This window comes from Canis lupus, chromosome 6, assembly GCF_048164855.1.
Source record: "Canis lupus baileyi chromosome 6, mCanLup2.hap1, whole genome shotgun sequence".
NCBI lineage: Eukaryota > Metazoa > Chordata > Mammalia > Carnivora > Canidae > Canis > Canis lupus.
The window spans coordinates 38307538-38334907 of NC_132843.1; the positions used below are offsets into that span (position 1 = coordinate 38307538).

Below are 27370 nucleotides of genomic sequence, written 5' to 3' on the forward strand. Positions count from 1 at the left end.
CCCTGCGCGGCCCTAGGCGAGCAGCGCGAGCAGGAAGCGGACTTCATTTCCCAGTAGCCCTGGGTCCCCGGGGCCTGGAAGCCTGGCCCCTCCCCGGTTCCTCCCTTCGCGAGGCAAGCTGGGAAAAGTAGTTCAAAATTGATCTGGAGCCTCTGAGCGCGAAGGGAGCGAGATACAGGGGAGGGAAGGACCGGGAGGAAGAGGAAGGGGAAGGGGTGGAGACAGGGCGGGAAGAAGGAAGGAACAAAAGAGGGAAATTTGGGGTCATCAGGGAAGGGGACTACGGATCCTGAAAACCGTGAGAGCAGGGATAGTACGACTGGGACTCAAGCCTCTCAGACTGGCCACGTGCCCACCCCTCGCCCAAGATGAAAGAGCCGAGGCACTGTACAAACGTATAGAAACTGCTTTTATTCGGGTAACAAGTCCCAAAACAGGTCAGTTAGTAAAATAGATTCTGGAGAACATGGCTCTATCCACAGCCCTCCCTCCCCAAAAATAGCGGGGGTGAGCCTTCCCCCCCTTCCCCTTGGGCTCCTCTGATATAAAAAGTTTTGGCAGCTCAGTATTTATCACCTGGGCACGGGGCACCATGTCCCTATCGTCCTCCTAGGGCGCAGGAGCTCTGCCACCACCCCCGCCAGCCTCAACTCAGCAAACATTGCTGCCCCTAACAAAGAGCAAGCCGGGCCCCTCCCATGAGGTCTCAGGTAGGGCTCAGGGCCATCACTGTGCTTTCTGACAAAGGGGAAGGGATTTATTTGGCACTTTAAAAATAGAGAAGTGAGCAGGAATAGAGAAGCCAGAAAAGGTACCAAAACTGGCAGGAAAAGGCCATTTGGCACTAGTTCCCTGGAAGAAAGGAAGCAGAAGATAGATTAGGAGCTAAGAAAGAGTAGTAGAAGTCCACTCCACCTCAAGAGACAGAGGGCTGAACTGGGCTAGACGCAGGACTGCTGACTTGGAGCTGTGCCTTCTCTACACCTCCATCCCACAGCAGCCTTCCCAGTGTCAGCTCGGCCCTGTATGTAGTATCTGACCCTGGACTCTAGCAGTCTTCCCCAATAGGAATCACTAGTCATCTTTAGTCACCTGACTATCCCCAGTCCCTTGGGGCCAGGCTCTTGTCTACCACATCCCTGTCATTGGTCAGGTAGTCCCAAAGACTCCATCCCTACCTCCCGGAGAACCCTTGGATCCTCAGTACCTCCCTTCCCCGCTCCTGCTTACCCTGGGGAAGAGCACCTGGAGCCCTTAGACTTGGATGAAGAGTAGGCCAGTGAGCAGGGCAAAGCCTGCGAGGAGCAGGATGACCTTGAGGATCCTCTGCTCAGATGCGGCCAGCTCCTGGGGCAGGATTTCCAGGAAGGTGATATAGAGAAAGGTGCCAGCCGCCATGCCCTCCAGCACAGACTGGGCCAGCTGGTGCAGTGGCCCCGCAGACTCTGCCAGAGCTGCACCCAGCCCAATGCCCAGAGGTGTCATGCATGAGAAGAGGATCCCACAACCAGCTACCACCTGCGCTCGCAGATGGCTCTGCAGCAGCCGCAGGGACAAGCTGACTGCCAGAATACCCTTGTGGAGCAGCAAAGCCAGGCACAGCTCCATGGCCCGAGCCCGGTCTCGCTGCAGCCCCACTGCCAATCCTTCGAACACCGAGTGCAGGGCCAGGGAGAAGACCAGTACGCAGGCACGCAGGGCTGAGGGGGCTGCTGGAGCTCCACCTGCCTGTGGAACCCCTGGCCCATCGTGCCAGTGCTGTGGCCCACCATTTGCCGTTCCCAGCAGCGCCCTCGTCTCCTCTCGAGGTGGTGGCCCCGACTGCTCCTTGTAAGCTAGTGTGATCTGCTCCATCACCAGGACTAGGAAGAAGCCCATTGCCAGGATAAACTCTTGTAGGGGGAACTGGAGCTGCAGGCAGACAGAGGAGCAAGTTCAGGAGACAGGCCAAGAATGGGAAAGGAGTCAAATTCAGTCTAGAAGAGTCCCAGTTGTACAGACTCAGGATCCCCTATAGACGCAGGCCACTCAGTTACGCAAACACAGAATAATACACAATCACACAGACTATAGTGTCACTCACAGTACTATACAGAGACCAGTTTCTCAACCTCGGCACTATTTAAAATTTTAGGTTGGATAATTCATTTTGGAGGGCTGTCCTGTGCTCAGTAGAGTGTTTAACTGCATCCCTAGCTGATGCCCATTAGATGCCAAAAGCAAGAACAAAGTCTTCTGTCCAGGAGTTGTGACAACCAAACATGTTTCCACATGCTTCCAGTGGAGGAGGTGCAAGACACCCCCCCGCCCCAGAGAGTCACTGATGCAGGTTACACAAAGTGTGACATGAAGGTACATACACACAAAGGACCACATGTTACCCACCTAACCCACTCTCGTGGGGCTGTTCAGACTTACACAGAGTCACAGTCACGGAAGGTACATCCCATGTTACTTCCCCAGTTTTAGGAAGTGGAAGAGCACAGGGTGCCTTCCTGGCACCTCCACACGATTGTCTCAGTTTTTCCCATGAGACTTTCTTCTGTCTGGTACTTGACCTTCACGTCCAACTTCCTTGGGCTATGGCCTCTGTGGTTAGGAACTCCAGGCCTCCCACCCTTCCGAAGCCTGTAGGGCCCTCTGTTGCTAACCCCTTCAGGAAAGTGGTATGAGGGCGAAGAGGATTTTTGGAGGCTGGGACAAGAAACTCAGAGTAGGTCACATGCCTGGGAAGAGGCTCCTCTCACTGTTCCAGAGAGTGCACAGCAGTCACAGAGGGATTGGGGGCGAGGGCAAGCACCCCCAGAAGAGTTATGCCCCATAACTACAAACCCCAATTCAGAGGGTCCCATGCTGAGTGCCCTCCACTGCAAGCGCCACTTGTCCCACAGGTATATGATCGAACACACCCACACAGGGTCACATGCAGCCAGTAAGGGCTCACCGTCACGTGCAGGGCTGCCAAGGCCTCATCTATGGCAGCCAGGTAGTCAGGCAGTAGGTCCAGGAGACAAGTAGCCAGAAAGACACCCCCTGCGAAGCAGCTTACTAGGCTCAAGGCTTTTTGGCGGGAGGCTGGAGTGGAGCATACAGACCCCGTGAGCGACGCACCCCTGGAGCCTCACTGCCCAACCCAAGCAGTGGTCACTCTCACCTTCCCTTCTTCAGGTGGACATCCTCAGCCCCAGAGCCCTCCCTACCCCAGGCTTGGGGAGGCAGCAGGGACAGCAGAGGCTCACCTAAGGCTTCAGGACCAGCCCCCGGCCGGCGCAGCACACAGATGGGCACGAGACTGCAGAGGAGCGTCAGCAACAGCAGCAGCACCAGGGCCCCCATTTTCACCTCCAGCCCCACGGGCCCTGGGGGTTCGGAGGCCACCGCCTCCGGGCGCCACACCAGGAGCTCTGGCTCTCCCCAGGGCCCCATGGTGGCTGCGGCTGCTCCAACGACGGTCACACCTAAGACAAAGTGAGTGGGGTATTGGCCACTTGAAGATGGGGCCAAGCAAAGGGGAGGGCTGGTCAGCCGAGGAGAGCTCCCACACCCTGCCGACCTGCACCCTCTCCAGCCCGGTGTGACTCAGGCTCCCCGGTACCGGGAACGGTCCCCGGCCCCCGCACGCTTCACCCCTTCAAATAGCCCCTTCGGGAGCCGGCGTCGGGGCGGTATGGACGACTCATTACCCTTCCACCTGGAGCTGGGTGCTCCCGGGAGAGGAGAGGCGGGGACCACCGCAGGAAGCGGCAGACGGAGCTGAGCTGTCGCGGGGCGCTTCGTGGGCCACCTGGGCAGGGCGAGTGTGGGGCTCGGTCCGTCCGCGCTCCGGTCTGCCCAGCGCCGCGCCCGAAGCGGAGAGCGGCGGGCAGATGGTCACAGGCGCCTCCCGCCCTCGGCCAGCCCCCGGCCGCCCAGCCCGCATAGTCGAGGTCGCATACTCACCTCGCCAGAGGCCCCTCCGCCGCAGCCGCCGGGATCCTACGCGACTCGGGACCCTGCCCCGCCGCGCCCCGCCCCCTCGCCTCCGGGGGCCAATGACGGCCCCAGGGGGGGCGGGTCCAGGTCCGGAGTGACGTGCCCCAAGACCAATCCGAGACCGGTAGGCTGCCTGGTGGGGGCGGGGCGGCTAGGGGGCGGGGCGTGGGTCTGCCGGCCTGGGGTGCAGCGGGGCGGTCGGACTGGACCGACTGGCCGGAAGCTGGGACGCCCGAGGGCTAGGCCAGAGCCCGGGCCCACCCGCATTCCCAAATCTTCCGCCCGGCTTGCTGAGCTCTTCTTCCTGGTCTAGGGAAGGCTGTAAGGCCCCTCCTGTGCATCTTGGCGCCAGAGGGAAAGCCTCCCTTCTGAGACCGACTTCTTCCTGTCTGGGCTCGCCAGCGCTCACAGCGAGGGAGAAACACGAGGCCGACTGGCAGAGAGGGCACCTCTTGAGAAGGATCCCTTCTCGGCAACCAGTGGCCTGAGCTCAGGACTGCTGGGACCCCCTCTTTTACCCCGCCTCCAAAGTCACCTTGAACTCTGCAGCTCCTCTCCCCCTGCTCTCCTGGCCTCCCTGCACCAAAGCATTTTCTGATGGGGAAACAGAACTGACTGAGGACAAAGCACATTGACAAGTCCTTCAAACAGGAACAGAAGACGTTCCTCTACGGCTCAACTGCCTGGATGTTCATACTTTACTAAGGCCAAAGGCAATCTTAGCCCCCCCCCCCGCCCCCCCCCCCCCCCGATCCTGTAAATCTACTTTAACATATAAAAATTCCTTTAGAAATTTCCGGGATCCCTGGGTGGCGCAGCAGTTTAGCGCCTGTCTTTGGCCCAGGGCGCGATCCTGGAGACCGGCTCCCAGTGCATGGAGCCTGCTTCTCCCTCTGCCTATGTCTCTCTCTGCCTCTCTCTCTCTCTCTGTGTGACTATCATAAATAAATAAAAAGTAAAAAAAAAAAGAAATTTCCTTTGTCTCTAAACCCCCCCAAGATCCAGATTGGCAGTCATCCCCCAAGCACATGGCCCACCGATATCCATCTGAAGGGTCTCATGACTCAGTTTATTAGACAGTAATAAGTGACCTTTTCCCAACCACAGCTAGCCCCCTCAAGGTCCTGGAAACCTTGCTTCCAAAATTCCTTAGAGAGTAAGCTATCGCCAAACCCCTCCCAACTCCGAGGTATATAATCAGCCACCCCTCACAGGCCTGGGGCAGCAGCTCTTCCTGCCCGCGGGTCCCATCCCTGGGGTTTAATAAAACCACCATTTTGCACCAAAGACGTCTCAAGAATTCTTTCTTGTTCATCGGCTACGGGCCTCACCTATATTCCAAAACTTCATCATTTTCTACTCAGGATCCTCATTGTTTCCTTAGGCTGGATCTTTTGTTTGTTTGTTTGTTTGTTTTTAAAGATTTATTTATTTATTTATTTATTTATTTATTTATTTATTTATTTATGATAGACATAGAGAGAGAGAGAGAGGCAGAGACACGGAGGAGGGAGAAGCAGGCTCCATGCCGGGAGACCGACGTGGGACCCTATCCCAGGACTCCAGGATCGCGCCCGGACCAAAAGCAGGTGCTAAACCGCTGAGCCACCCAGGGATCCCCAGGCTGGATCTTTTGACCCACATTCCCTGTGCTATCAGAATCCTCTTCTAACCGCATGGGAGCGCAGGATATAAAAGAAGAAATTAAGAAGGGGGCTCAGCCTAGTCTTTGCAAAGGCAGAAAGACCTTGTCTCAAGAAGAGGCAGAGTGATGGCTCTAAGGCTCTGGGAACAGAGGCCAGCAACTTCCTTAAGTGAGAATGGGAGCACTTCTTGAGGGAGAGTCCAGGAGAAAGTAATCAGATAGGACTCTTAAGATTAGGTTGTAAGTGAAATGGGAAAGAACTGTACCATCATTTAATAATTATTATTGCCGAAAAAAAAATTCATCGCTGTTCCAAGCTTTTTTTTTTTTTTTTTTTTACAATTCTATTTGTTTATTCGTGAGAGACACAGAGAGAGGCAGAGACAGGCAGAAAGAGAAGCAGGCTCCATGCAGGGAGCCCAATGTGGGACTCAATCATGGAACTCCAAAATCACGTGAGCCAAAGGCAGCCGCTCAACCACTGAGCCACCCAGGTGTCCCTCAAGCTCTTAAACATAAAAATTAGTGTTAAGAGGAACCTCTGGGGGGATCCCTGGGTGGCGCAGCGGTTTGGCGCCTGCTTTTGGCCCAGGGCGCGATCCTGGAGACCCGGGATCGAATCCCACGTCGGGCTCCCGGTGCATGGAGCCTGTGTCTCTGCCTCTCTCTCTCTCTGTGTGTGTGACTATCAAAAATTAAAAATAAAAAAAAAAAAAAAGAGGAACCTCTGGGGATGCCTCACTTGGTTGAGCATCTGCTCCCAGAGATCCAGCCCCAGCCCCACATCATTGGGCTTCCTACTCAGCAAGGAGTCTGCTTCTCCCTATCCCTCTGCCCCTCCCCACTGCTTGTGCTTTCTCTCTCTCAAATAAATAAATAAATAAATTTTTAAGGAGAAAACTCCAAATTATTTGAGAATATTATGCACGCTATGGTTTATGGCAAATTATGCTTTTAAGATTATTATTTTTAAAAGATTTATTTATTTATTTATTTATTTTAGAGAGATAGACAGCATGACTGGGAGGGGCAGAAGGAAAGGGAGAGAGAATCTCAAGCAGACTCCATGCTGAGCACAGAGCCTGATATAGGGATTGATCCCAAGACCTGAAGATCATGACCCAAGTGGAAACCAAGAGTCACCCAGGTGCTCCTTAAGATTATTGAAAATTAGTAGCATTAACAAGGAATCATGGACTGGGAGACAGGACAGGACACCTGGGTACTTGTCTCAGCTGTACCTTAATTTGGTTGTTTTTGTTTTTAAAGGTTTTATTTATTTGAGAGAGAAAAAAAAAAAAAACAGAGGGAGGGTCAGAGGGAGAGGGAGAATCCTGAAGTAGTCTCCCATTAATTACAGACCCCAACTCGGGGTGGATCCTAGAACCTGGAGAACATGCCTGAGCTGAAATTCATTTTTTTAAAAGATTTTATTTATTTATTTATGAGAGACACAGAGAGGCAGAGACACAGGCAGAGGGAGAAGCAGGCATCATGCAGGGAGCCCGACACGGGACTCGATTCCCAGTCCCCAGGATCATGCCCTGGGCTGAAGGCGGCACTAAGTCACTGAGCCACCCAGGGATCCCCTAAGCTGAAATTCAAAAGTCATTTAACTGACTGAGCCACCCAGGTACCTCAATTTGGTTTTTTTAATATTAATTTTTATGTGTTATTTTTTTTAAAGATTTTATTTATTTATTCATGAGAATACACAGAGAGAGAGAGAGAGAGGCAGAGACAACAGGCAGAGGGAGAAGCAGGCTCCATGCAGGGAGCCTGACGTGGGTATTGATCCTGGGTCTCCAGTATCACGCCCTGGACTGAAGGTGGCGCTAAACCGCTGAGCCACCCGGGCTGCCCCTATGTGTTCCTTAAAAAAAAAAAAAAATTATAGAAGATTTTATTTATTCATGAGAGACAGAGATAGCCGTATGTGGGACTTGATCCCTGAACTCCAAGATCACGCCCTGAGCCAAAAGCAAAGCTCAATTGCTGAGCCACCAGGCATCCCTTAATTTTTATTTTTAAATAAGGTCAATGCCCAACGTGGAGCTTGAATTCACAACCCTGAGATCAAAAGCCGCATGTTCCACTAACTGAACCAGCCATGCACCCATCTACTTTAATTTGATGTGTGATCTTAAGTCATTCTCCTTCTCAGGAATTTGATAAAGCAGACGAAAGAGAAGTCGTACTAGAAGATGATGATGCCAGGACACCTGGGTGGCTCAGCGGTTGAGCACCTGCCTTTGGCCCAGGGCATGATCCTGGAGTCCCAGGATTGAGTCCCACGTCGGGCTCCTCCATGGAGCCTGCCTCTTTCTGCCTATGTCTCTGCGCTCTCTCTCTCTCTCCTTGTCTCTCATAAATAAATAAAAATTTTAAAAAGTGATGCCATTCAGTTCTAATTAATGTAAGCAGATTCTATTTTCCACATAATCATCTCTGCCAACGCAACCTGTAGGAAGCCCCTTGAGGCCTGTGTTGCTCTAGGAAAGATCTCCGCAAGGACAGCTCCAGCTTTCCTTAGAACTCTGCATCAATCCAGGAAGCCTACCTTGTCTCCTCAGTCCTTGGGCAGGAATGCAGGAAGATGAGCAGGAAATCTGAGAAAACCCCAGCAAGATAGCAGAGTGCAAACAATGTGAGCTCAGGCCTCCAAACCCTAGCTCTACTTACGGAATAACCTTGAAAAAGTCATTTCTGTCTTCCAGCTATGACTTCCTATGGAAACTGTGTGAGTAATGTGAGCATACTAATGGTCACTCAATAAATACTAAGTCCTGTTCCTGTCTTTATTCTCAGCACGTGCGCATTTTACGAGAATACCAATTTGAATTCTGGATCCACACCCCAGACTTTCCTGCCTTTTTCCCTGAGAGCAGCTGCACGACTGCATCTCAAGTGAGTTCCTGGCCCGTCGGTGTCCCGGCTCTGTGTCCTCACCGGTCAGGCTGGGGAAACGCTCCTTGCCCCAGGGTCGCGTGGTGTTAAATAGGGGACGCCACTGTCGAGCTCGACAGATGTAGGACATGACATGCAAACAGTAGGACGAATTCCTGCACCAACCTCGGCGGCCGTTATCCTCTGGGCTCCCAGCCCCTGGCTCCTGCCAGTTAGCAGAGTCCTGGGAGCTCCAGTCGGGCCGACAGGTCAGTCAGCCTGGCGGAGGTTGTATCCGCTCCCAGCACCTGCCCTCGGGCTCGCGGATCCTCCCCGGCGGCTGCCCGACCAGTCAGCGCGCAGCCTGCCCCGACACGGCACTCCTATTGGCTCCACGCGCTGCCCCTTAAACCTCTTGCGTCCAATCAAGCTCGAGTGGAAAGAGCTCCTGGGGTGGGGGAGGAGATGCTTGCGCGAGTCTCCAGCGATCCGGTCGCGCGGTTTTCCGGTTTTGTTTTCCAGCCTGTGAGCTGCTTTTGACACCAGTGACGGCCGGCGCTTCGTACGCTGCGGCCACAGTCATCGCCGTCCTTTCCCGAAGAGCCCAACCCCTCAGGAAGATTTGCTGTCGCTAGGAGAAACGGACGCAAAGGGCGGGGCGGCCCGTGCTTTCCTGAAGTCCGGTTGGCGGACGTCCAGGCTCCCAACCCCCCACTTCGCGGTCCAGGGGTCAGGCCGGGGGCGGGGCTTGGCTGGGCAGGTCCAGGATGCGAGATCCTGGAGGGAAGAAAGGCTGCCGGCGGGCTGCAGAGGGGTGGGCAGGGCAGGGCAGGGCAGGGCCGGGGCGGCAGTCGGCCCCCAAGTCTGAAGCGGAGAGAAGGCCCGAGACGAGACCCCCGGTGGCAGGTGAGGAAAGGGTGAAGGGAAGGAGGGGGAATCAGCCGCTCGGTAGGCAGGCCGCCCTCACCTTCCTGCAGCTCTGCCCGCAGAATGGACTTCCGAGCCCCAGGCCTGCTGGACCAGTGGCTGGAGCCCCCAGAAGAGGTCTTCTCGGCAGGGGCCTTCCTGGAGCTGGGGCCCCCCTGCCCCCATGCAGAGGCTCCCGGGACCCCTGAGCAGGGGCTGCCAGGCAATGTGAGTGTGACAGCGCAGGTGGGGCTGGGCTGTCCAGGGCCGCGGCGAATCTGGGTCTGGGGTCAGGTGGCACTCCACAACTCTCTCCTTCTGTAGGGCCTTCAAGAGAGTGAGCCCGAAGATTTTCTGAAGCTTTTCATCGACCCCAATGAAGTGTACTGCTCACAAGCATCTCCTGGCAGTGACAGTGGAATCTCGGAGGACCCTGGCCATCCTGATGGTCCTCGTGCCCCCAAGGCACCCAGTTCCCCTGCTGTCTGTGAGGTTGTCTTTGAGGCAGGGGTTTTGCAGAGGATGGAAGGGCCACCTGGGCGGCTCATCTCTGTCCACCTAGGTCAGTGTTCTTTGTGGGAAGGAGACACTGGCCTTTCAGGTCCAGCCCTAGTCCTTGGGCTAAGGGGTTTCCCCAACCTGTGCCTCTCCGAGGCCCTTCATCTCCTTTCTCCTGGTCACCTGTGTCTCCCTCAGATCAGTGGAACCCACCACTTCCAGTGCCTGAGGCTTGCATGGTCTGCGAGCTGCCCCTTGATGCTCACACTCACACCCTGCCCAGAGCAGGCAGTGTGAACCCAGTGCCTCCTGCCACCCTGGTGAGTCTTCAGTCAGCTGGATCCAGTACTCCCAGGTACAAAGATATGTACCCACACAGGTGGGAAAGGGCTTGAGAGAGGGAGAAACTGATGCTAAACTCTTTGCTCCAATTTTTCATGTCAACGGGCCTGAACATCAAAGTGGCATGAGCAACTTTAAGAGCAGGAAAGGACAAGGGAGACAGAAGCCCTTGGGGGTGTGGTGGTGACGACTCAGTTAAGGAGAAAGTTAGGTCACGGAATCTGGGGATAGGGCCTGGAAGAAAGCCCAGACCTTGTGTGCAGTTTGCTCAGCCACAGCCAGCCATTGTTTCAGCTTTGGGTTAGGACATGAACAGGCTGCCTGGGAATCCAGCCGGCTACGAGAAACAAGGTATAGGAGAAGCAAGTGCCATCATTTCCACTGGAACTGTGCACCACATTGGTTCCTGCAGTGGGAGTGAGCAGGGGTCTTGCTCAGGTCACTGTCAACCAAGAGTCACTGGGAAGAACTGCTTGTGTGTGAAACAGGGAACAGATTCTCAGCTCTCGGCCAGGCTGTGCTTGAAGCTGAGACCAGAGTGGAAGCCAAGCAACTCAGAATCAAGGGACCCTAAAAAGTCTGATATTTCTAGGCTTTCCATCAAAACACTGGGGAATTTGTGGCTTCAGGAGAGCAAGAAGGGATCATCAAGAAAAGGCAAGAAGTCAAGAAATGGTTTGGTTAAAAGCCAAAGACCATCAGGAGTCAAAAGCAAAAACAAATTCCTCTTAAGCGAAAGTGAAGCATAAGTATTTCAAAAAGGAGTATCAGGGCAGCCCCGGTAGCGCAGCGGTTTAGCACTGCCTGCAGCCCGGGGTGTGATCCTGGAGACCCGGGATCAAGTCACACGTCGGGCTCCCTGCATGGAGCTTGCTTCTCCCTCTGCCTGTGTCTCTGCCTCTCTCTCTGAATAAATAAATTAAAAATATTAAAAAAAAAAAAAAAAAGTATCAGAAGGCCAGGTTACTCAGTGGGCAGGCTCAGGTTCCCCAGATGTCGTCTACTTGCTCCACATACTATGTTCCTAGAAGATGTTAAGTTTGCTGGCCATGGGAGTTCTTGGAGACAAGACAGAGCTTCAGTCTCAAAAGTGGAGCCGAGACCCTGAGGGCAAGTGGGCCACTGCCCCCAGGGAGCTCCCTGAGGTTGACCTGATGGAATAACACACTGCCAAGTGGAAGTTAATGGCCAAATGTGAATCATTTGCTTATTGTGAGATTAAGCAAACCCCACCTTAGTGTGTTCCTCCCTGTCTTCAAATACCCTTAAGCTCTGGGGAGGTGCAGACCAGAACAAGCCCTCCTTAGTTTGCTCAGGGTGCCAAATTCCTGAGTCTGGGGGCAGAGGATGTAAGGTCTCCTTTCACAGCTCCAGAAGGTCCCCTGGGCTTGGTCCAGAGCCCGTCTGAATTAAGGTCCCTTCCCTCCGCTCACTTCATGGTTATTTACTCCTAAGTGCAAACGGGAAATTCTCCAAAAGGCATACAGGGGTGTGTGGCCTTGGATGCCAGAAAAGGGAAGACCCTCTCCACCTCTCATCTACCTTCCCTGCTCTCTACTCTACCAGCTGCCTTGTCAAACCGTGTTCCTTACAGAGGAGGAGAAGCGTCTGCTGGGACAGGAAGGGGTTTCCCTGCCCACTCACCTGCCCCTCACCAAGGTAACATGCTTCCCCAAAGGGCCTCCCAGTCCCAACCCCAACCTGTCTCATTGTGGCCTCTGAAAGAGCCAGTATTACAAGGTTAAGGGGTAGTTGAGGGAGGTTAAGGGCCCAGGACTGACACACTTTGGGCCCTCAGGCAGAGGAGAGGGTCCTTAAGAAGATCAGGAGGAAGATCCGGAACAAGCAGTCAGCTCAGGACAGTCGGCGTCGGAAGAAGGAGTACATCGACGGGCTAGAGAGCAGGTATGTCTGGGCCTCCCTCCTTACCAAGGAAGGCAAGGTCAGGGACCACCTGACTGCAAACGGTCCTACCTGTCCACACTCCCTAGGGTGGCTGCCTGTTCTGCACAGAACCAGGAACTACAGAAGAAAGTCCAGGAGCTGGAGAGGCACAACATGTAAGTGAAAGCATAGTGTGCACCCCTGGAAAAGGGTATGTGGCACATGGGGGCACCATTCCTGTGCTCCAGCCCCCAGGGGAGCTTACTCTTTATTCATCCTTCTCTAGCTCCCTGGTAACTCAGCTCCGCCAGCTGCAGACGCTCATTGCCCAAACGTCCAACAAAGCTGCTCAGACCAGCACCTGTGTTCTGGTACTGTCTACTTCCTGTCTCCCCCTACTTCCACCATCTTCTGCCACACTTCCATCCTGACACCCCCAGTCCCAACCATACTCACCTTCCCATCCCTGATGATTCCAACTGCCCTTTGTTCGTTCTGCCCTTAGGTTCCTTCCATTAGTGTCTCCACAGCTCAAGTGTCCTTTTGCTTTCTCCAGATCCTTCTTTTTTCTCTGGCTCTCATCGTCCTGCCCAGTGTCAGCCCCTTACAGGGTCTCCGGGAAGCTGGTTCTGAGGATTACCAGCCTCATGGAGGTAAAGCAGGGGCAGGGCTACTTTCCCAGGGTGGTCAAGATGTGGAAGGGAGGTCCTGTCTAGGATTCCCCCACCAAGGAAGCACTCTACTACTGCCATTTTTCTTTCACTTTCCAGTAATTTCTAGAAATATCCTGACTCATAAGGACATGATAGAAAATTTGGAGACCACGGTGGTAGAGTCCAGATTGGAGGGGCCACCTAGGACGAAGGATGTAAATGGCTCAACAAGGACCCTGCTTGAGAAGATGGGAGGGAAGACGGGCCCTGGTGGGCACATCAGGACTGTCCTGCATGCAGATGAGATGTGAGCTGGACACATCCCAACCACAGTAAGGAGTCCAGGTTCCCCCACGGGTCTGAATCATTTCAGGACACCCTTAGGGTCTGTACTCAAGGCCCAGGCTATATAACCAGTCATTGCAGATACTTTGTTATACATCTGCAATTTTATTTTTGGGGGTGGTTAGGGTTGAGGGAAAACAGAAGTTTGGGCTGAGGAATAAACTTTTTTCCTGGAATTACATCTTGAAAGTTTTAAATAAGTAGAAGAAGAAGATAGGTAGTTGGTAAACTGGGGTTGAAGGTTGCTATCTCATTTCTGCCGCCAGGACTTCCTGTCCCAAACCAAATTATTATTATTTTTTTAAACCAAATTATAATAGAGAAAAAAACTATTTATATTTTGCTCATTAATGATCTAAACAAGAGATAGAGAAGGTGGTACCACCACAGGTTCCTAAGAAGGAGGGGCACAAATCCATTCATTCTGTCTGTTTCTGAGATATAATCTCTTAGACCCCATTGAAGAGTGGGAGGTAGCTATATGGACTCGATTTGCTTCCGGACCTTTTCCAGAGCTTTTCTGTCCAGCTGTCGCTGACGAACGATGACAAGGCAAGCGAAGACCAAGGCCACACCCACGACAGCCCCTTCAAATTTCCAGAATAAGTGTTGTTCCATCAGAGCTGAACGACAGCTAAGAGCAGGAAGAGACAGTTATTCCCAGGGAAGGCTGGACCACCACTCCCTCCAATCTCCCTTCTAGTGAAGCCTAACCAAGATATACCTGAGAACAGAGGAAGCCACAGTCAGCCTTCTAACATGTTTACCCTAAACAAACCCCACTCAAATATATCTACAATTTATTTTCTAGTGAGGTAAACAGAGCTGGTATTAATCAAATCTAGTGATGAGAAAATAAAACCAATGACGAAGTGCTGAGAAGTAGAGCTGGGACTTGGGTTTAAATACTTTGGTTCCCCCCTCTTCCAATATGCCATGCTACCCTAGACAGAAAGGAAGATGTAGGACTATTAGTCTCCCTAAAATCATGAGAACAAGAGGTGATGTAGGAGGTTACAAGATGAAAAACAGCACTTGCCTTTTGAATTCATTCCTCTTAGAAGAGCTGCATGTGATTTTCTCCACGTACCCCGTGGAGCCACACTCAGGGGTGGTTTTCTGTCAGGAAAAAGGGATCAAAGCACATGTCAGGAAAGGACACTTGAGCAATAGTCTAGGAGGTGCAGGGACAGGTTCCAGGGCCTACTGGATTAAAAATTATCATGACTGGGGTGCCTGGCTGGTTCAGCCCATGGAGCATGCGTCTCTTGATTTCTGGGTTGAGTTTGAGCCCCACGTTGGTGTAGAACTGACTTAAAAACAAGATTTTAGGGGTACCTGGGTGGCTCAGTTGGATGGGCATCTGTCTTCGGCTCAGGTTATGATCTTGGGATCCTGGGATCCAGCCTGGCAATGGGCTGCTCCCTGATCAGGAGTCTGCTTCTCCCTCTTTCTCTGCCCTTCCCCCAGGCTTATGCTCTCTTTTTCTCAAACAAAACCTTTAAAAACCCATCTGGAATAATTACAGGTTTGGGTTTTTTTTTAAGATCTTATTTATTTATTCATTCATGAGAGACACAGAGAAAGAGCCACAGGCATAGGCAGAGGGAGAAGCAGGCTCTATGCAAGGAGCCCGACATGGGACTCGATCCTGGGTCTCCAGATCCACACCCTGGGCTGAAGGCGGCGCTAAACCACTGAGCCACCCAGGCTGCCCTAATTACAGGTTTTTAAAAAATCTTTAAAGATGGGATCCCTGGGTGGCGCAGCGGTTTGGCGCCTGCCTTTGGCCCAGGGCGCGATCCTGGAGACCCGGGATCGAATCCCACGTCGGGCTCCCGGTGCATGGAGCCTGCTTCTCCCTCTGCCTGTGTCTCTGCCTCTCTCTCTCTCACTGTGTGCCTATCATAAATAAATTAAAAAAAAAAAAAATTTAGAAAAAAAAAAAAATCTTTAAAGATTTCTTTCTTAATCTAGAGAGAGTGAGGACACACGAGCGAGGGGAGGGGCAGGACCTTGAGAAATCACCCCCCAAGTCAGAGGCTCAACTGACTGAGCCATTCAGGCGCCCCCCCCCCATGAGATCTTTTTAAAAAAATGAACATGATTATTACCCAAATACTCCCATTCACTTAGGAAAGGGCACGTTTTCAGAGGAAAAACAGGTTCAGGTGTGGACATTGAGGCTGCTACAGGAGGACGATGCAGCGGCACACTGAGACGGAGAGAGAACGAATACTCACGGCCCGAAAACTAGAACACGGTGCACATTCCTCTGCCACCACAAACTCTTCCACCAGCCAGCAAGGCAGATTTGAGGTGCTCACTAGAGAGGGAGAGAAATGCCGGCCCCAGACCTCATTGAGAAGATTTCTCCCAAAGATGCTGCCCATCCCACTTCCCAGCACAGCTGAGCGCCCTCCTTCGCCGCGGCGCCCCCCGTCCCACCTGTGCTCCCGGGAGTGTCGGATCAGCGCAGCATCACCCACCTGACAGCTTCTCTGCCCTCACAGGAGCCTCCGCTCGGCTACAGCCGCGGGGGGGAGGGGAGGCACAAGTCAGAGGCCGGAAGACAGGGACTCGCCCCTCCCCCCTCCCTTCCCGTCCTCGGCGCTCAGCCTCTCCTCACCAGAGCTGTAAGGTGAGAGCGCAGAGCAGCCAGCACAGGTGGCTGCGCTGGGGGAGGCTGTGCCTCCCCGCGCCCGCAGGCATGGAGTGCTCAGGGTCGCGCCCGTCGGGACCAAGGGACCTGCCTGACTGGCCGCTTGCCTCCGTCGGGGCGCGTACACTGCAGCCCTCCGGGAGCTTCCAGGTCAGGGCTGCGAAATGCTGGGACTGCCTGTCAGGGCCCAGGCATTACTGGGACGGCCCCACGGCCACCTGTGGACAGGGCTGTGAGCTCACGTCTTCGGACCCGCACAGCCCTCGGGAAAAGCCGCGGCGCGTACGGTCTACTGCCCCGTCACCTCCGGGGCCGTCGCTGTCGCGGCCATCTTGCCCCGCAGAGGATGCCGGGCTGCGGAGGATGCCGGGCCGCGGGAGGGGCGGGGGGGGGGTGGGGGCGGAGAGACGCCGCAGCCTCGGGGGATGCCGGGAGCGGGGAAGGTTCAGGAGGCTGCGTCGCTCCGCGCAGGCGCGCGGGGCGGAGCCGCTGGAGGCCGCCCCGGGTCCGTTTTCCCTCGGCTGGCTCAGGCTGGGACGACCCGGGCTGTCGTTCGTGGGCCCGTTCTGGGCGACGTGAGCAGCGACACGGAAGCACAGTCGTCGCTGCCTGCGAAAACGCCAGGGTGGCCCCGGTGGCCGGGCGGGAGGCGACGCTGCACTTGCTGCCCCTGGGCGCGCTGTCGCCTTTCAGGTCATTGGAGTTTGGTTGGTTGCGTGGTCCCTGCGGCCTGGGACGCGTCTGCCGCCGACTCCGATGCGGTGTGCTCGGGACAAGGCCCTGCACCCTCCGGGGAGCCTCCAGAGCCGAGTCGCCGACTGGCAGCGTCGGGGTTTGGCGGGAGCCTTTCCTTCCCCTACGACGGCGCCCGTTACTGCCCTGCTTCTTGAATTACACACTTAGGTCTGCGTGTCTTCAGTAATGCTGAGGACTCTGGTATCTTGCGAGTAAGCTCGGGGTAGAAGTGACTTCCAAGGTGACCCAGTGAGTGGGAGCCCAAGTAGACGTGCCGCCCCCTGCAGTCAGAGTTGGGCCCTGGGCCTGCGCTGGTTTTGTGCTTCCTCCCGGGTCCTGGGCAGCCCTAAGGGCGCCAGCACTTTCTTCCAGGAATGAGAGTATAAGTAAGCCCTGTGATGTCCCACAAATTCTATCTTCCCTTCAGACATAGAGCTGGCTCCTCAGAAGCAGGAACAATCAGACTGTGGAAAGGTCATTAGATGGCAGTTGAGACTGATCTTTACTTTTCTTGTGACTATACCCTCATTCCGTTAAGTTACTGTTTCTGTGTATCAGTAGTTGTATGTTCCGGAAAGTAGGTGTGAGTGTTCTCCAGTAGCTTTTAGGCATACGGAAAGTCTTGCCGAAATCTTCTAGTATCTTATCAAACCTGACCACGTCTCTTGACAAGCTGGGGAGTTGTAAGCTCTCACTTCCAATAGCTGTACCAAGCCACTGAGTAGGTCTCTACACTGAAACTGGATCTTAAAACATCTGCCCTGGGGTGTGATGATGTCAGTTAGTGTTCTTTCTGGGATTCACAAAATAGCAAGTCTTTTCTCATAACCTTAAGCAAAGTACACCAGCTGGGCAGTTGACTACAGAGCCTAGGCATGATCTTTACCCCATAGAAGTTTGGTACTTAACACATTTATCCAATTATCCTGAAGTTCTCCCAGCATGGTCAGGCTTTTTCCCAGGGGTGTGTTTTACCAACAAACAGCAACACAGAAAGCTTTGCTGCTGACCCAGGGTTGTGCCATTCGCTTCCTCACAATAGGTGTGGGGATTTTTTTAATGCCTGAATTTCCTTTTTTCTTTTTAATTTAAGATTTTATTTATTCATGAGAGAGAGAGAGAGAGAGGCAGAGACACAGGCAGAGGGAGAAGCAGGCTCCTCGCAGGGAGCCCGATGTGGGACTTGATCCCGGGTCTCCAGGATCGTGCCCTGGGCCAAAGGCAGGTGCTAAACAGCTGCACCACCCAGGGATCCCGGTGCTGGTTCTTTTGCATGCCAATAGTTTTGCCTCTTTGTAATTCAGTACTTAGGAGCTGTTTTTGTTAAAATTTTATTGTCCTTCTTGTAAGTTCCACTCAAAGATTATATTAACTTGACTATGTTGTATGGCACATATCAGATGCTCAATAGATTGATGACTAGGGCGCCTGGGTGGCACAGTCAGTGAAGTGTCTGTGTTCAGCTCAGGTCATGATCCCAGGGTCATCGCGCTCCCTGCTCAGCCAGAAGTCTGCTTCTCCTTCTGCCTCCCCCCACCTCCCGCTTGTGCTCCCTCTCCTTCTTTCAAATAAATAAATTAAATATTTAAAAAAAAATATGACTAAATAAACCTCTTCTGTGTCTGAAAGTGGAAAATAATGCTTACCAGCTACCTAAAAGGATTACTGGCGGAATCAGAGATGCTTGAAGAAATCACAGGTTAAACAGTACAAGGTCCTGTTATTTCCTTGAGTCTGCGTGTCACTCCCCTGGGAAGGCCCAAGAAAAGAGTCTTTCTGAAAAAAGAAGAGTCCTGGAAACCAGACAAGGCTCTGCCCATAGGACCCTCTAAACCCCATAATGGAAAGATGACCAGACCTTCAGGTTCAGAGAACCTCCTTGCTCTTTTCCTCATTGTGTAGGGACAGGTCCTGGTGTCACAGGAACCCAGCCCAACCACCTTAGAGGCGGGAATTAGGTCTGATGATAAATTTCGTTACCCAAACCAGGGACCTCTGTGTGGGTGGTGGCCTTTCATACCGAGCCAAAGCATGTAGAGTCCTAGGGTCAAATCTCTAGAGGGGTGCTGAGCCAACCTCATACAATCCTAAAGCCGGATTCAGTAACAACAAGTCAACTTTTTATTTACATTTGTGTCTGCCCTCAAGTCCCGGGAAAGGCTGACACCCAGGGCCAGTGGTTTCCTCCTCCCCTTCTTCCTACCCCCTCACCTCTTTCTGCTCGCTTGCTTCTCTCTCCTCCTTGCCTCTCCTTCCCCTGTCTTCTCTCCTCTCCCCTTCCTACTTTCTTTTACATTTGCTCCCTACTCTTCCACCATCTATCTCCTCTAGACCCCCTCCCCTCACCCCACCTGCTGTTTCTCCCCTGCCCACCCATAGCCCTGCCTCCCTGAGGTTCAGCCTCTGGGCCTAGTGTCCTCAGCCGAGGGAGCACTTGCTGGTGTTCTTCTTATCACAGGGTTTCAGGTCAGTGCCGGGGGCCTTGTGGCTGTTTCCCTAGAGATGGAAAGGCACCGGGATTAGAGTGACAATGGTGGGCTGGGGTCTGACACAACATTGTTTGAAGGGGACCTACCCTCATGGGCAGTGTTAGTGCTCCTCTTCCTGGGGTTTCATTTCTAGCATGTGTGTGTGTGCGCACATGCACACACACACAGCTGGGCTCAGTCCCACAGAACCAACTCACCGATCTCCGGCCTCCTGACTTGAGCAGGATGTCCCGGGCCAGGGAACTGAAAGCCTGCCAGGGAAAGGAGTGAGTGGTGAGGACAGGCCTGCCGACCAACAATGTCCCGGGAGCAGGTGTGGGCACAGACTGTGGCTCACCTCATCCACATTCGTGCTGGATTTGGCACTTGTCTCAAAGAATCGGATTCCATGCTCCCGAGCCAGCTGTGGGGTGGAGGGAGAACAGAGGTGGGTCAAGGATAGCAGCCCTCTGGCATCCAGCTCCATCTGGCCTGGCCCTCACCTTGATGGCCTGCTCCTTCTGCACCTTTCTCTTGGCCTCCATGTCACACTTGTTCCCTAGAAGCAGGCGCTCCACCCCAGCTGAGGCATTCTGGATGCAAATGGTAGGAAGAGTACAATTGGGTCCTGCTTAGCTTCATGGCTTCCTCACCCTCCAGGTTCTACCCAGTCCTCTGGCTCTCTAGGGGGGTCCTCACCTCTTTGATGCTTTTCATCCAGTTCTGGATATTCTCAAAGGATTTCTCATCTGTGATGTCATATACGAGGATAATGCCCTGGGGAATGGCAAGAGTTCACCATGGAGCCTTGGGCCACATGCCCCCATTTCTGCTTCCTGCCCCTTTAAGTGACCCTGTAAGTTCTACCCATGAATCTACCCCTTGGTCCACATGGGGCCCTCCCCTGTCACCCAGAGCCCCCTCGCAGTTTCCCTGCCCAAGCTCAGCCCCTGGGGACTCAGAAATCTCCACTTTATGGCCTCATCCCTCGTCCAGACCCATAGCTCATACCATGGCTCCACGGTAATATGCAGTAGTTATTGTCTTGAATCGTTCCTGGCCAGCTGTGTCCCTGAAAAAGTGGCATGTTTCGTGGGGCAGGACAGAGGGAATGCTTCTCCCAGGAGTGAATCCCCCCTGCTAAGAACTTAGCTTTTATACCAGGGTGGGGCTGAACCAAACAGAATCAGAAAACAGTAAAGGGAGAAAAGGACAGAGGATGGCTGGGAGAGGACACAGGCTTAAGGTACAAGGTCTCATTGAACACTTTATGCCAAGCACCATCTTCACCCTACCCTTGGGAGAGATGTTTTCTGGCCCCTGTTTTACAAAGGAGAACAGAGATTTCGAGAGGCTCCATCACTGAAGGTCATCCTGCATCAGAAGGAGAATGCAAACCACAATCTGCTTCTATCTGTAGCGCCCTAAACCTTTGAGCCACCAGCCACTTCCACACCTTCAGGATGTCCAGGTCCTGTGGCAGGTCAGCCCTCTTTCCTCGGCTTTCTGGGCTCCCCAGACTTGAGAGAGAGTACAGACTTAACAAATTCTGCTGCTTGCCATGGATCGGCTTTCATGCCATCTCCATGTGACAGCTCTGCAGACACCTGCTGTCAAGTTCAGAGAAGGCTCTGGAGCCAGGAGAGGCAAGAGTTACCAAAGAGCTGAAAAGAGTTGAGCAAACTGGAAGAGAGATGGAAGGACGTCTGGGTGGGGGATAGGAAGTGGCCTGGGAGAAGTACCGGAAGGAGCAGGAGGGGAGAGGGAGAGATGGGCAGCCACAGGGAGGGGACTGGTGCTCAGAGGTGAATGAGGGAATATGCCTCGCAGCCCAGGGTTCACTCACCAGACCTGCAACTTGATCTTCTTCCCCTCTACATCCACAGTGCGGATCTTGAAGTCGATTCCTAGGAAGGGACACACACAGTGAGGCTGAGGCCATGTGGGTACATGGGGGGCACGAGGGGTCACCAGGGGAGACCAGGAATGGAGCGCCAGCAGTGCCAGGAATTCTGTAGGGGGTGCGCCTGGGAAGCAACCTTGTTGCAAGTGTAAGACTAGGAGAATTTTTCTCAACTCTGTATTTGTATAGTAAGCATATTGTTTTTCTGGGGATGTCATGGACCTGAGGGGGAGGTGACAGAAACTCTGCAGAGAAGTGTAAGGCTCCGCTTGGGTCCCCTCAGAGGCACCAGTTGACAGCTCTCCCAATTCAGGGTCTCCCTCAAAAGAGAGCTTTCTGATTCCTCTTTCCTTGGTCCCCAGAACCCAGTAGTCTGAGGCTCCAGCCATCCCCAGCCTCTGGAACCAAGAGATTTGGTCCCAAGACCAAGAACCGGAAAAGGTTGATGCCATCTGTGTGTCCACTAGTGGGCCAGGCCCACTCCTCTTGCGACACAACTAGGAAAGACGGGCACTTTCCTTCCATTTCCTGACCAGAATGGTCTTGAAACTCCCCTGGCTTTTGTTTCCAGGCCAGAGGAGGTGGACTAAGAGGGGGAGGAGAAGCAGAGAAGCAGCGGTTCTTAGTGGCAATGTGGGCCCCTCCCCAGAGCCTGTGGGGAGCCCCAAGAGGACGCTGAGTCACCAGGCTGACTCAGAGCCCCCAAAAGTTCCCCCACTCCTACCTTCCTTGACTGGCTGACCGCACATTCACCATCCTGGTCCTCGGGGCCCCCCTTTCAGCACAGCCAGCCACTCTGTTCCAACCTCCCCACCCCCAACCCCCATGAAGTGGTGGCAGGGAGACTGGGAAGTGCTGGGGATGGAACTCAGCAGGACAGGAAGAGGCTGGTGGGATTGGAGAGCAAGTTGGGGGGGCTGGGTACCAACCGGTCAGGGGTTCTAGGGAGGCGGTGGGGAGAGATGCGCGGCGGGAAGGACAGACGGATCCTGTGGATCTGGGGGATGCCAGAGAAGGACGGTACCAGGAAAATGAGAGGCGGGCACAGGGAGTTACTGGGGGCCTCAGAGAGCTTGGAGGTCGGGAACCATCCCGAGCCGTGTCCGGCATGGGGCTGACACGGGGGCTAAGACACTGGACTTTAGAAGCCTCCTTCTGGGGCACTGAAAAGTAGGGCCACTAGTAACCTGGGATCCTGGGGCGCCAGGGCTAGTGAGCCCAGAGGGGTCACCGATGGTGGAGATGCAGGGGTGAAGGCCTGGGGGCGCCGGGGGTCGGGGGCTTGGCCAGCGGGCTCACCAATGGTGGAGATGTAGGTGTTGTTGAAGCTGTCCTCGGCGAAGCGAATGATGAGACAGGTCTTGCCCACGCCCGAGTCCCCGATGAGCAGCAACTTGAAGAGGTGGTCGTAGGCTTTGGCCATGGCGGACACTGGGGAGCCGGGGGCGGCGCCGGGGGGCGGGACCGCGGGACTGGCGGACGGAGTTGCCCGGAGCCCAGGCCAGGAAGGAGTTTCCCTCCCTCTCCACCCAGGCTCCGGGACGGAGGGGAGGCGGCCCCGCTGTGGGCCCCACCCCCGGCCTCCCGCCCCCGCCCCCGGCCGCCTGCCCCTGCCCCTGACGGCCGCGAAGGGGTAGCCGCTGCCCGCCGCCCTGGCCGCCTCAGGACCGCGGGCCGAGTCTGGGCTACGCGGGGGGCTGAGCTCGAGGACCCGAGGGTCACTCCGGGGTGGACGCCTTCGGGGCACCTCTGGGCTTCGGCCTTCCCGGCCCTCAGGTCCCGCCCCAGCTTCCCGGGATCGCTGCCGCGCGCCAGGAGCACCAGCTCAGGTTGGGACCGGGTGCCCCCTGCTGTACCGCGCGAGGAAGCTGCCGCCCCGCAGGGGGAGGGGGAGAGGCGGGACACACACAGCACACAATATACACACCGCACAACACATACAGCAAGCACTACACAACGTACCACGTACACACACACCACATACATATACCACGCACACATCCCCCACACCAAATAGACACACACCACGCACATACCACACATATACCATATCTCACACACACACACACACCCATATACCACACACAACGCAACCCCAGCACACCCCATACCACAGCCCCCCACACACACATCAGACATATACCACACATACAGATACACTTTCACAGAGACACATTCTGGGGCTTCATTAGCAACAGTATTCCTTCTGGGAACCTGTGTGCGCGTTTCTCAGACAAGCCAGTTACAGGAAGAGAGATATTGGTACTATAAATGTCTGGTTTCCTACATTTTTTTTTTTAAGATTTTATTTGACATCAGGGCAGAGGGAGAGGGAGAAGCAGGCTCCCCGCTGAGCAGGGATCCCGAAAAGGAGCTCGACCCCAGGACCCCAGGGATCATGACCTGAGCCGAAAGGGAGATATTTAACCGACTGAGCCACTCAGGGACCCATGGTTTCATTCTTTGGATGAGGTATGGATCTTTAACATAGCCCCGAGGCCGCCCTCTTGGGACCACATGAAAGGGCTGTGAAAAGGCAAGGAAAAAGCTTAAGTGGAAAACATGGCTATAAAGAAACAAGTTTATCTTTGCTTTTTGGGAAAAAAAAAAAAAAACTGTTCAAACTATTTGCTTTTCTAACAGTGGGTCAGAATTGTCCTCATGTAGAGCGTACTGGTACTACACTTCCCTCATCTGGTCACGTTCGCGCCGGCGCTTGCCCCTTCTCAGACACCACCACTGAACCCACTTTGTCCATTCTCTCACCTCCCACCATGTCTTCAAGCTGTATCACAAATCTTGAGTTTTCGCTATTTCTCCTCACTAGCCAAAGTGTCCTTTATTCTTCAACTTTCATTAATTCTGACAATAACCCAGCAATTCTTCTTTTTTTTTTTTCCATTTTGCTTGGAACTGGACTCCATCCCCAGAGTGTGGTGCGTGTGGTGCCCACCCCTCCAAACGGTACCGATGCTGGGGTACAATAGCTGTTCCTGAACCCGGCCCCGGACGCTCTGCCTTTCACTCGGAGCTCCGGCAACTATGCCTCCCCTCCGTCTGGCCCTGGGTTTTGTCCGTCAACCCACACAGTGCTTCTGTCCAGACTCCGGCCCCTCAGAGATCCCTCTTCCCAGTGCCGCTGTCACTCTGGAAGTTCGACTCTGGCCGCGGGGCGGGTGTTTGCACCCGACACTCCACGCCCCTGACCGGAGTTCACACGCCTCTGCTTGCATTCCCAGACGCCGTCGAGAAGTCTTCGGTCCTCTGGTGACAAAGGGACCTTCTAGACGCTGGGCCCGACTGTACAAGACGTGGCTCCGGTCCCGGTTTGCTTTCTCCTCGCCCTTTCCAAGTGTGTCGGTGCGGATGTACAATGTCCGGCCGCCACAGCCGCCCAGGGCGAGCACTACGCCAGCGTCTGATGTCATCGTCACTTAGAGGAAAACCACTGGATAAAACAAAACAGCCGCTGACCTCGCAGCAAGCTGGGGAAGCGGGGAAATAGGCGGGCCTTCTTTTCCCGTGTTTACACTTCGGGGTGCTGACTGGGCAAAGTAAACCCACGGAAAAACAGCAAAGGAAGCGGAGAGGTCCCAGGCAGGGCGGGGCGCGCCTGTTCGTCAGCGTACCCTACGGACGCGCTCCCACGGTCGCGGCGCAGCAGCCCGTCCAAAGGCGCTGGTTTCTGCCACAGGCGGCGCGCGGACTTCGGCATGGCGGCCGAACGCGCGCGCGCGTCACTTCCGGCGGACGGCGGATATAAGCGGCAGGATTTCCGCTTTCGCTCCTTTCCGGCGGTGACGACCTCCCCACGAGAACATGCCCGTGAGTTCCTCCGCCCGGGTCTCGGCGGAGCCCTCGCTTCCCGCGCGCGCGCGTGCTCCTCCGCCGGGTGCGGGCCGTGGGGGCCGGCCGCGGACCGCGGGCGGCCGGGGGCGGGCGGCGGGCGGCCCGGGGCGGGGATAAGATGGCGGCCCCGCTGCGGACGCCGAGCGGTGCGGGCTGTTGCTGCCGCTGCTATTGCTTCTTGCTCCTGTTCCTCCTCCTCCCCACTCTACTGCCCCGGGCCGTTGCTGCTCTGACCACACCTTGTGCCCCCGTAGCTTGCGAAGGATCTCCTGCACCCGTCCCCGGAAGAGGAGAAGAGGAAGCACAAGAAGAAGCGCCTGGTGCAGAGCCCCAACTCCTACTTCATGGACGTTAAGTGCCCGGGTGAGGGGCGCCGCCAGGGGGGAACGACGCGGGAGGGGGGGGGAGGGGGAGGGGAGGGTCCCGGGGCGGGGGTGAGGAGAGCGGCGGGTTCCCAGCGGGCTCCAGCGAGGAGGGCCTGAAAAGGCCTGAAAGGTCCTCATTCCCCGCTTCCTGACGTCTCTTCCCAGGATGCTACAAAATCACCACCGTCTTCAGCCACGCACAGACGGTAGTTCTGTGTGTCGGCTGTTCTACTGTCCTCTGCCAGCCCACGGGAGGAAAAGCAAGGCTTACAGAAGGTGAGCTGCTGAGCGAACGTCGTCGTTGGGGCTTGAATCTTGGAGCAGGGGTGGGGGGTGTCGTGTGTCCTCAGACCGCCTCGTGCAGGCTGTTGGATTGTAAAGTCCGCCGGCCACCCTCCCGCAAGAGGATTGCCAGAAACCACACATTCCTTAGATCCAAAACAAACCTAAAGCTGTACCTGGGTAATGATGAAAGGGGCTTCATATGAGGGAGCGCGAGGGCTATAAACGGCTGAAGTGGTAGCTATAAGTTTTTTTTTTTTTTTTTTTGGTAGCTATAAGTTTTGAGGAAAGTAAAGATGTAGTTTTCCTGTGGATGGATTAGCAGCCACGCTCGTTTCTTGGGGGGTGGCAGGATAAGTAGGCTGCTATCAATCTCTGAACCGTTTTTTCTTCCAGGATGCTCCTTCAGGCGGAAGCAGCACTAAAAGCTCCCTGAATCAAGATGAGTGGGACACTATCCCAATAAACAGATTTTGGATACATCCTGTTTATTGTCTTTGTTTTACTGCTAGGAAGTTCCTACTCAAGTACTCAGGGGCACCCAGAAGAGTGGACTGCTAGTCATTTGGGGCAAGTAAGTGGCCAAGTACTTAAATCCATATGGAACATTGCTATCCAGCTAGGCTCACTGACTAAATCTTTGGAACTTGATAGAAACATAGGATGCTATATAAATGGGATATTTTCTTTAACTCTTACGTTTCCATTTTTTAGCCGCTAGTTGAAAACAGTCTACCACACCACTTTAGTGCCGAACACCTTAGGATCGATCCTTTATTTACAGTTTTTGGAAACCTAGTTTGGGGGCTTATAGCTCCAGTTCTTTACAGCTGAAGGGATTTGTCCAAGTGGAGTTTAGTGCCTTACACTCCACAGCCAGTGTTGTAGCCGACTCTGAGCTGGTGGGGGTTGGGGACTCAGGAAAGGCGGAGGAGAACGTGTGGTGGGGGCATAAGAACCTAGGAGTAAAAATGAGAGACAGATGAAGTGTGAATGAAATGTGGGTATTTGAATTTTTCAAAGGTAAGGGTGGTGATTCTTTACCTGGTTGTGATGTTCCTAGAGTTGGCACATAAACAATGGGAACTGTCTGTATCTTGTTTAAGACGGCATTGTATGCTGGAAAAAACAAGGCAGACGTCCCCCATTATCTCAAGGTTTAGCAGTGGATTCCAGTTCTAAGTGGGGTCTGTCACATGCAGTTTACTGCTCCTTGGTAAGTTGAGCGGGACCTGTCATCCACTTGGCGACTGGGGCTAGGTAGGCTGAATGAGTTCCAGCTGCTTATCACAAATGAGATGTGATAAACACCTGATTTTTATCCTCATTGTAGGTGAAAATAAAGGAAAGCAGTTTCTAAGTTAAAAGTCCAGGGTGTTGAACGTAAAGGCTCCTTACCTAGAAAGATGAAAGCTGTTGATGCCAGCATTGCAAAAAGGGTAAAGAGGATGGTCTGGTGAGAGCTCAGGAACTTCTGGAGGACACTTGAACCTTTACACTGATCTGTGCATTGGTCAGAACAAAAGGTGTAATAGTCACTTAAAGCATTTAGGGCAGGTGACCACATTTGAAAACCCATCATGGGTATCCAGCAGAAGCTCCAGCCCAGCCCTCTGGGAAATAGTTGGGATTCTAAAAGAGGCGAATTATGTACTTGGCTCCTCCACCTCTTTTTTGGCTTGTTCCTATCTCCTAAGTTATAAACTCCTAAACTTTGAGTCTTCTATTTCTTCTCCACTTACAAATGGATAAATACTCTGCTACTTAAAATACCTGTTGCCTTTCCTGTGTACTTTAATTCCAAGTCACTTGGTTCTCTTCACCAGAATTGTAATTGTGGCAACTGAGCTTCCAGTTCTAATTCCTTCTACCCTGAAAATCTTTGGATCACCAATCACCAACCACCTCTTAAATCCAGGAGTCCTCCTGTCCTTTTTTACTTTGGATGTCCTTTCTTTTTTTTTTTTTTTTTTCC

The 27370-nt window shown here is 53.9% G+C and overlaps 6 protein-coding genes across 27 annotated transcripts in view; 2 read left to right on the top strand and 4 right to left on the bottom strand.

Annotated features, from left to right (window-relative positions):
- Positions 1–392: 392 nt before the first annotated feature.
- SLC39A1 (solute carrier family 39 member 1) lies at positions 393–9250 on the bottom strand. 4 transcript variants are annotated; one of them, XM_072829625.1, is made up of 5 exons: positions 3940–3984; positions 3684–3784; positions 3240–3458; positions 2945–3075; positions 393–1911 (listed from the first exon to the last, which is right to left on the bottom strand). In XM_072829625.1, exons 3-5 carry the CDS (start codon positions 3424–3426, stop codon positions 1255–1257), a joined length of 975 nt encoding a protein of 324 aa, XP_072685726.1. In that variant the 5' UTR covers positions 3427–3458; positions 3684–3784; positions 3940–3984; the 3' UTR covers positions 393–1254. The 4 variants fall into 4 exon arrangements, with proteins under 4 accessions (XP_072685726.1, XP_072685728.1, XP_072685725.1 ...); XM_072829627.1 differs by lacking the exons at positions 3684–3784; positions 3940–3984 and adding an exon at positions 8690–9250; XM_072829624.1 differs by lacking the exon at positions 3684–3784 and having other exon boundaries at positions 3940–4064.
- Positions 8966–13310, top strand: CREB3L4 (cAMP responsive element binding protein 3 like 4). 2 transcript variants are annotated; one of them, XM_072829622.1, is made up of 10 exons: positions 8966–9409; positions 9481–9637; positions 9734–9971; positions 10106–10227; positions 11816–11908; positions 12048–12154; positions 12241–12309; positions 12420–12504; positions 12690–12786; positions 12904–13310. In XM_072829622.1, the coding sequence occupies exons 2-10, from the start codon at positions 9494–9496 to the stop codon at positions 13095–13097; spliced, it is 1149 nt and encodes a 382-aa protein (XP_072685723.1). In that variant the 5' UTR covers positions 8966–9409; positions 9481–9493; the 3' UTR covers positions 13098–13310. The 2 variants fall into 2 exon arrangements, with proteins under 2 accessions (XP_072685723.1, XP_072685724.1); XM_072829623.1 differs by having other exon boundaries at positions 9493–9637.
- JTB (jumping translocation breakpoint) lies at positions 13214–16738 on the bottom strand. The gene is made up of 5 exons (XM_072829649.1): positions 15761–16738; positions 15621–15658; positions 15375–15457; positions 14171–14250; positions 13214–13765 (listed from the first exon to the last, which is right to left on the bottom strand). The coding sequence occupies exons 1-5, from the start codon at positions 15841–15843 to the stop codon at positions 13609–13611; spliced, it is 441 nt and encodes a 146-aa protein (XP_072685750.1). The 5' UTR covers positions 15844–16738; the 3' UTR covers positions 13214–13608.
- Positions 16739–18626: 1888 nt separating this feature from the next.
- Positions 18627–22450, bottom strand: RAB13 (RAB13, member RAS oncogene family). 6 transcript variants are annotated; one of them, XM_072829645.1, is made up of 10 exons: positions 22199–22332; positions 20843–20903; positions 20453–20627; positions 20292–20370; positions 20008–20068; positions 19696–19773; positions 19500–19589; positions 19355–19420; positions 19215–19268; positions 18627–19024 (listed from the first exon to the last, which is right to left on the bottom strand). In XM_072829645.1, the coding sequence occupies exons 4-10, from the start codon at positions 20354–20356 to the stop codon at positions 18947–18949; spliced, it is 492 nt and encodes a 163-aa protein (XP_072685746.1). In that variant the 5' UTR covers positions 20357–20370; positions 20453–20627; positions 20843–20903; positions 22199–22332; the 3' UTR covers positions 18627–18946. The 6 variants fall into 6 exon arrangements, with proteins under 6 accessions (XP_072685746.1, XP_072685745.1, XP_072685748.1 ...); XM_072829644.1 differs by having other exon boundaries at positions 20453–20679; positions 22199–22329; XM_072829647.1 differs by lacking the exon at positions 20453–20627.
- Positions 22451–22522: 72 nt separating this feature from the next.
- On the top strand, positions 22523–25875 carry RPS27 (ribosomal protein S27). 3 transcript variants are annotated; one of them, XM_072829651.1, is made up of 5 exons: positions 22523–22728; positions 24139–24724; positions 25003–25111; positions 25279–25389; positions 25792–25875. In XM_072829651.1, exons 2-5 carry the CDS (start codon positions 24719–24721, stop codon positions 25818–25820), a joined length of 255 nt encoding a protein of 84 aa, XP_072685752.1. In that variant the 5' UTR covers positions 22523–22728; positions 24139–24718; the 3' UTR covers positions 25821–25875. The 3 variants fall into 3 exon arrangements, with proteins under 3 accessions (XP_072685752.1, XP_072685751.1, XP_072685753.1); XM_072829650.1 differs by having other exon boundaries at positions 22583–22728; positions 23202–24724; XM_072829652.1 differs by lacking the exons at positions 22523–22728; positions 24139–24724 and adding an exon at positions 24773–24791.
- NUP210L (nucleoporin 210 like) overlaps positions 25003–27370 on the bottom strand; it is an 82338-nt gene continuing 79970 nt past the window's right edge. For 10 of the 11 annotated variants that reach the window (XM_072829614.1, XM_072829608.1, XM_072829612.1 and 7 more), the window contains 3 exons: positions 26794–26898; positions 26440–26514; positions 25003–26354 (listed from right to left, as the gene is read on the bottom strand). In XM_072829614.1, coding sequence (XP_072685715.1) covers positions 26251–26354; positions 26440–26514; positions 26794–26898 — 284 coding nt within the window. In that variant the 3' untranslated portion in view covers positions 25003–26250. Of the gene's footprint in view, positions 26355–26439; positions 26515–26793; positions 26899–27370 lie in introns of those variants that run through there. The other variant, XM_072829615.1, reaches the window with a different exon arrangement.

What these genes read in the sequence shown, in the direction of transcription:
- SLC39A1 (XM_072829627.1), bottom strand. Translation starts at nt 3,426, where the DNA reads ATGGGGCCCTGGGGAGAGCCAGAGCTCCTGGTGTGGCGCCCGGAGGCG. An exon ending in GGCTGGTCCTGAAGCCTTAG is followed by an intron (nt 3,076 to 3,239) that starts GTGAGCCTCTGC and finishes GCTCCACTCCAG; the next exon opens with CCTCCCGCCAAAAAGCCTTG. An exon ending in TGGCAGCCCTGCACGTGACG is followed by an intron (nt 1,912 to 2,944) that starts GTGAGCCCTTAC and finishes GTCTGCCTGCAG; the next exon opens with CTCCAGTTCCCCCTACAAGA.
- CREB3L4 (XM_072829622.1), top strand. Translation starts at nt 9,494, where the DNA reads ATGGACTTCCGAGCCCCAGGCCTGCTGGACCAGTGGCTGGAGCCCCCA. An exon ending in CAGTGCCTCCTGCCACCCTG is followed by an intron (nt 10,228 to 11,815) that starts GTGAGTCTTCAG and finishes CTACTCTACCAG; the next exon opens with CTGCCTTGTCAAACCGTGTT. An exon ending in CTCACCTGCCCCTCACCAAG is followed by an intron (nt 11,909 to 12,047) that starts GTAACATGCTTC and finishes TTGGGCCCTCAG; the next exon opens with GCAGAGGAGAGGGTCCTTAA.
- JTB (XM_072829649.1), bottom strand. Translation starts at nt 15,843, where the DNA reads ATGCCTGCGGGCGCGGGGAGGCACAGCCTCCCCCAGCGCAGCCACCTG. An exon ending in CGTGTTCTAGTTTTCGGGCC is followed by an intron (nt 14,251 to 15,374) that starts GTGAGTATTCGT and finishes TTTTCCTGACAG; the next exon opens with AAAACCACCCCTGAGTGTGG. An exon ending in AAGAGGAATGAATTCAAAAG is followed by an intron (nt 13,766 to 14,170) that starts GCAAGTGCTGTT and finishes TCCTGCTCTTAG; the next exon opens with CTGTCGTTCAGCTCTGATGG.
- RAB13 (XM_072829648.1), bottom strand. Translation starts at nt 22,322, where the DNA reads ATGGCCAAAGCCTACGACCACCTCTTCAAGTTGCTGCTCATCGGGGAC. An exon ending in GGATGAAAAGCATCAAAGAG is followed by an intron (nt 19,590 to 19,695) that starts GTGAGGACCCCC and finishes ATTTGCATCCAG; the next exon opens with AATGCCTCAGCTGGGGTGGA. An exon ending in AGTCAGGAGGCCGGAGATCG is followed by an intron (nt 19,025 to 19,214) that starts GTGAGTTGGTTC and finishes TTCCATCTCTAG; the next exon opens with GGAAACAGCCACAAGGCCCC.
- RPS27 (XM_072829651.1), top strand. An exon ending in CATGGACGTTAAGTGCCCGG is followed by an intron (nt 25,112 to 25,278) that starts GTGAGGGGCGCC and finishes GTCTCTTCCCAG; the next exon opens with GATGCTACAAAATCACCACC. An exon ending in AAAAGCAAGGCTTACAGAAG is followed by an intron (nt 25,390 to 25,791) that starts GTGAGCTGCTGA and finishes TTTTTCTTCCAG; the next exon opens with GATGCTCCTTCAGGCGGAAG.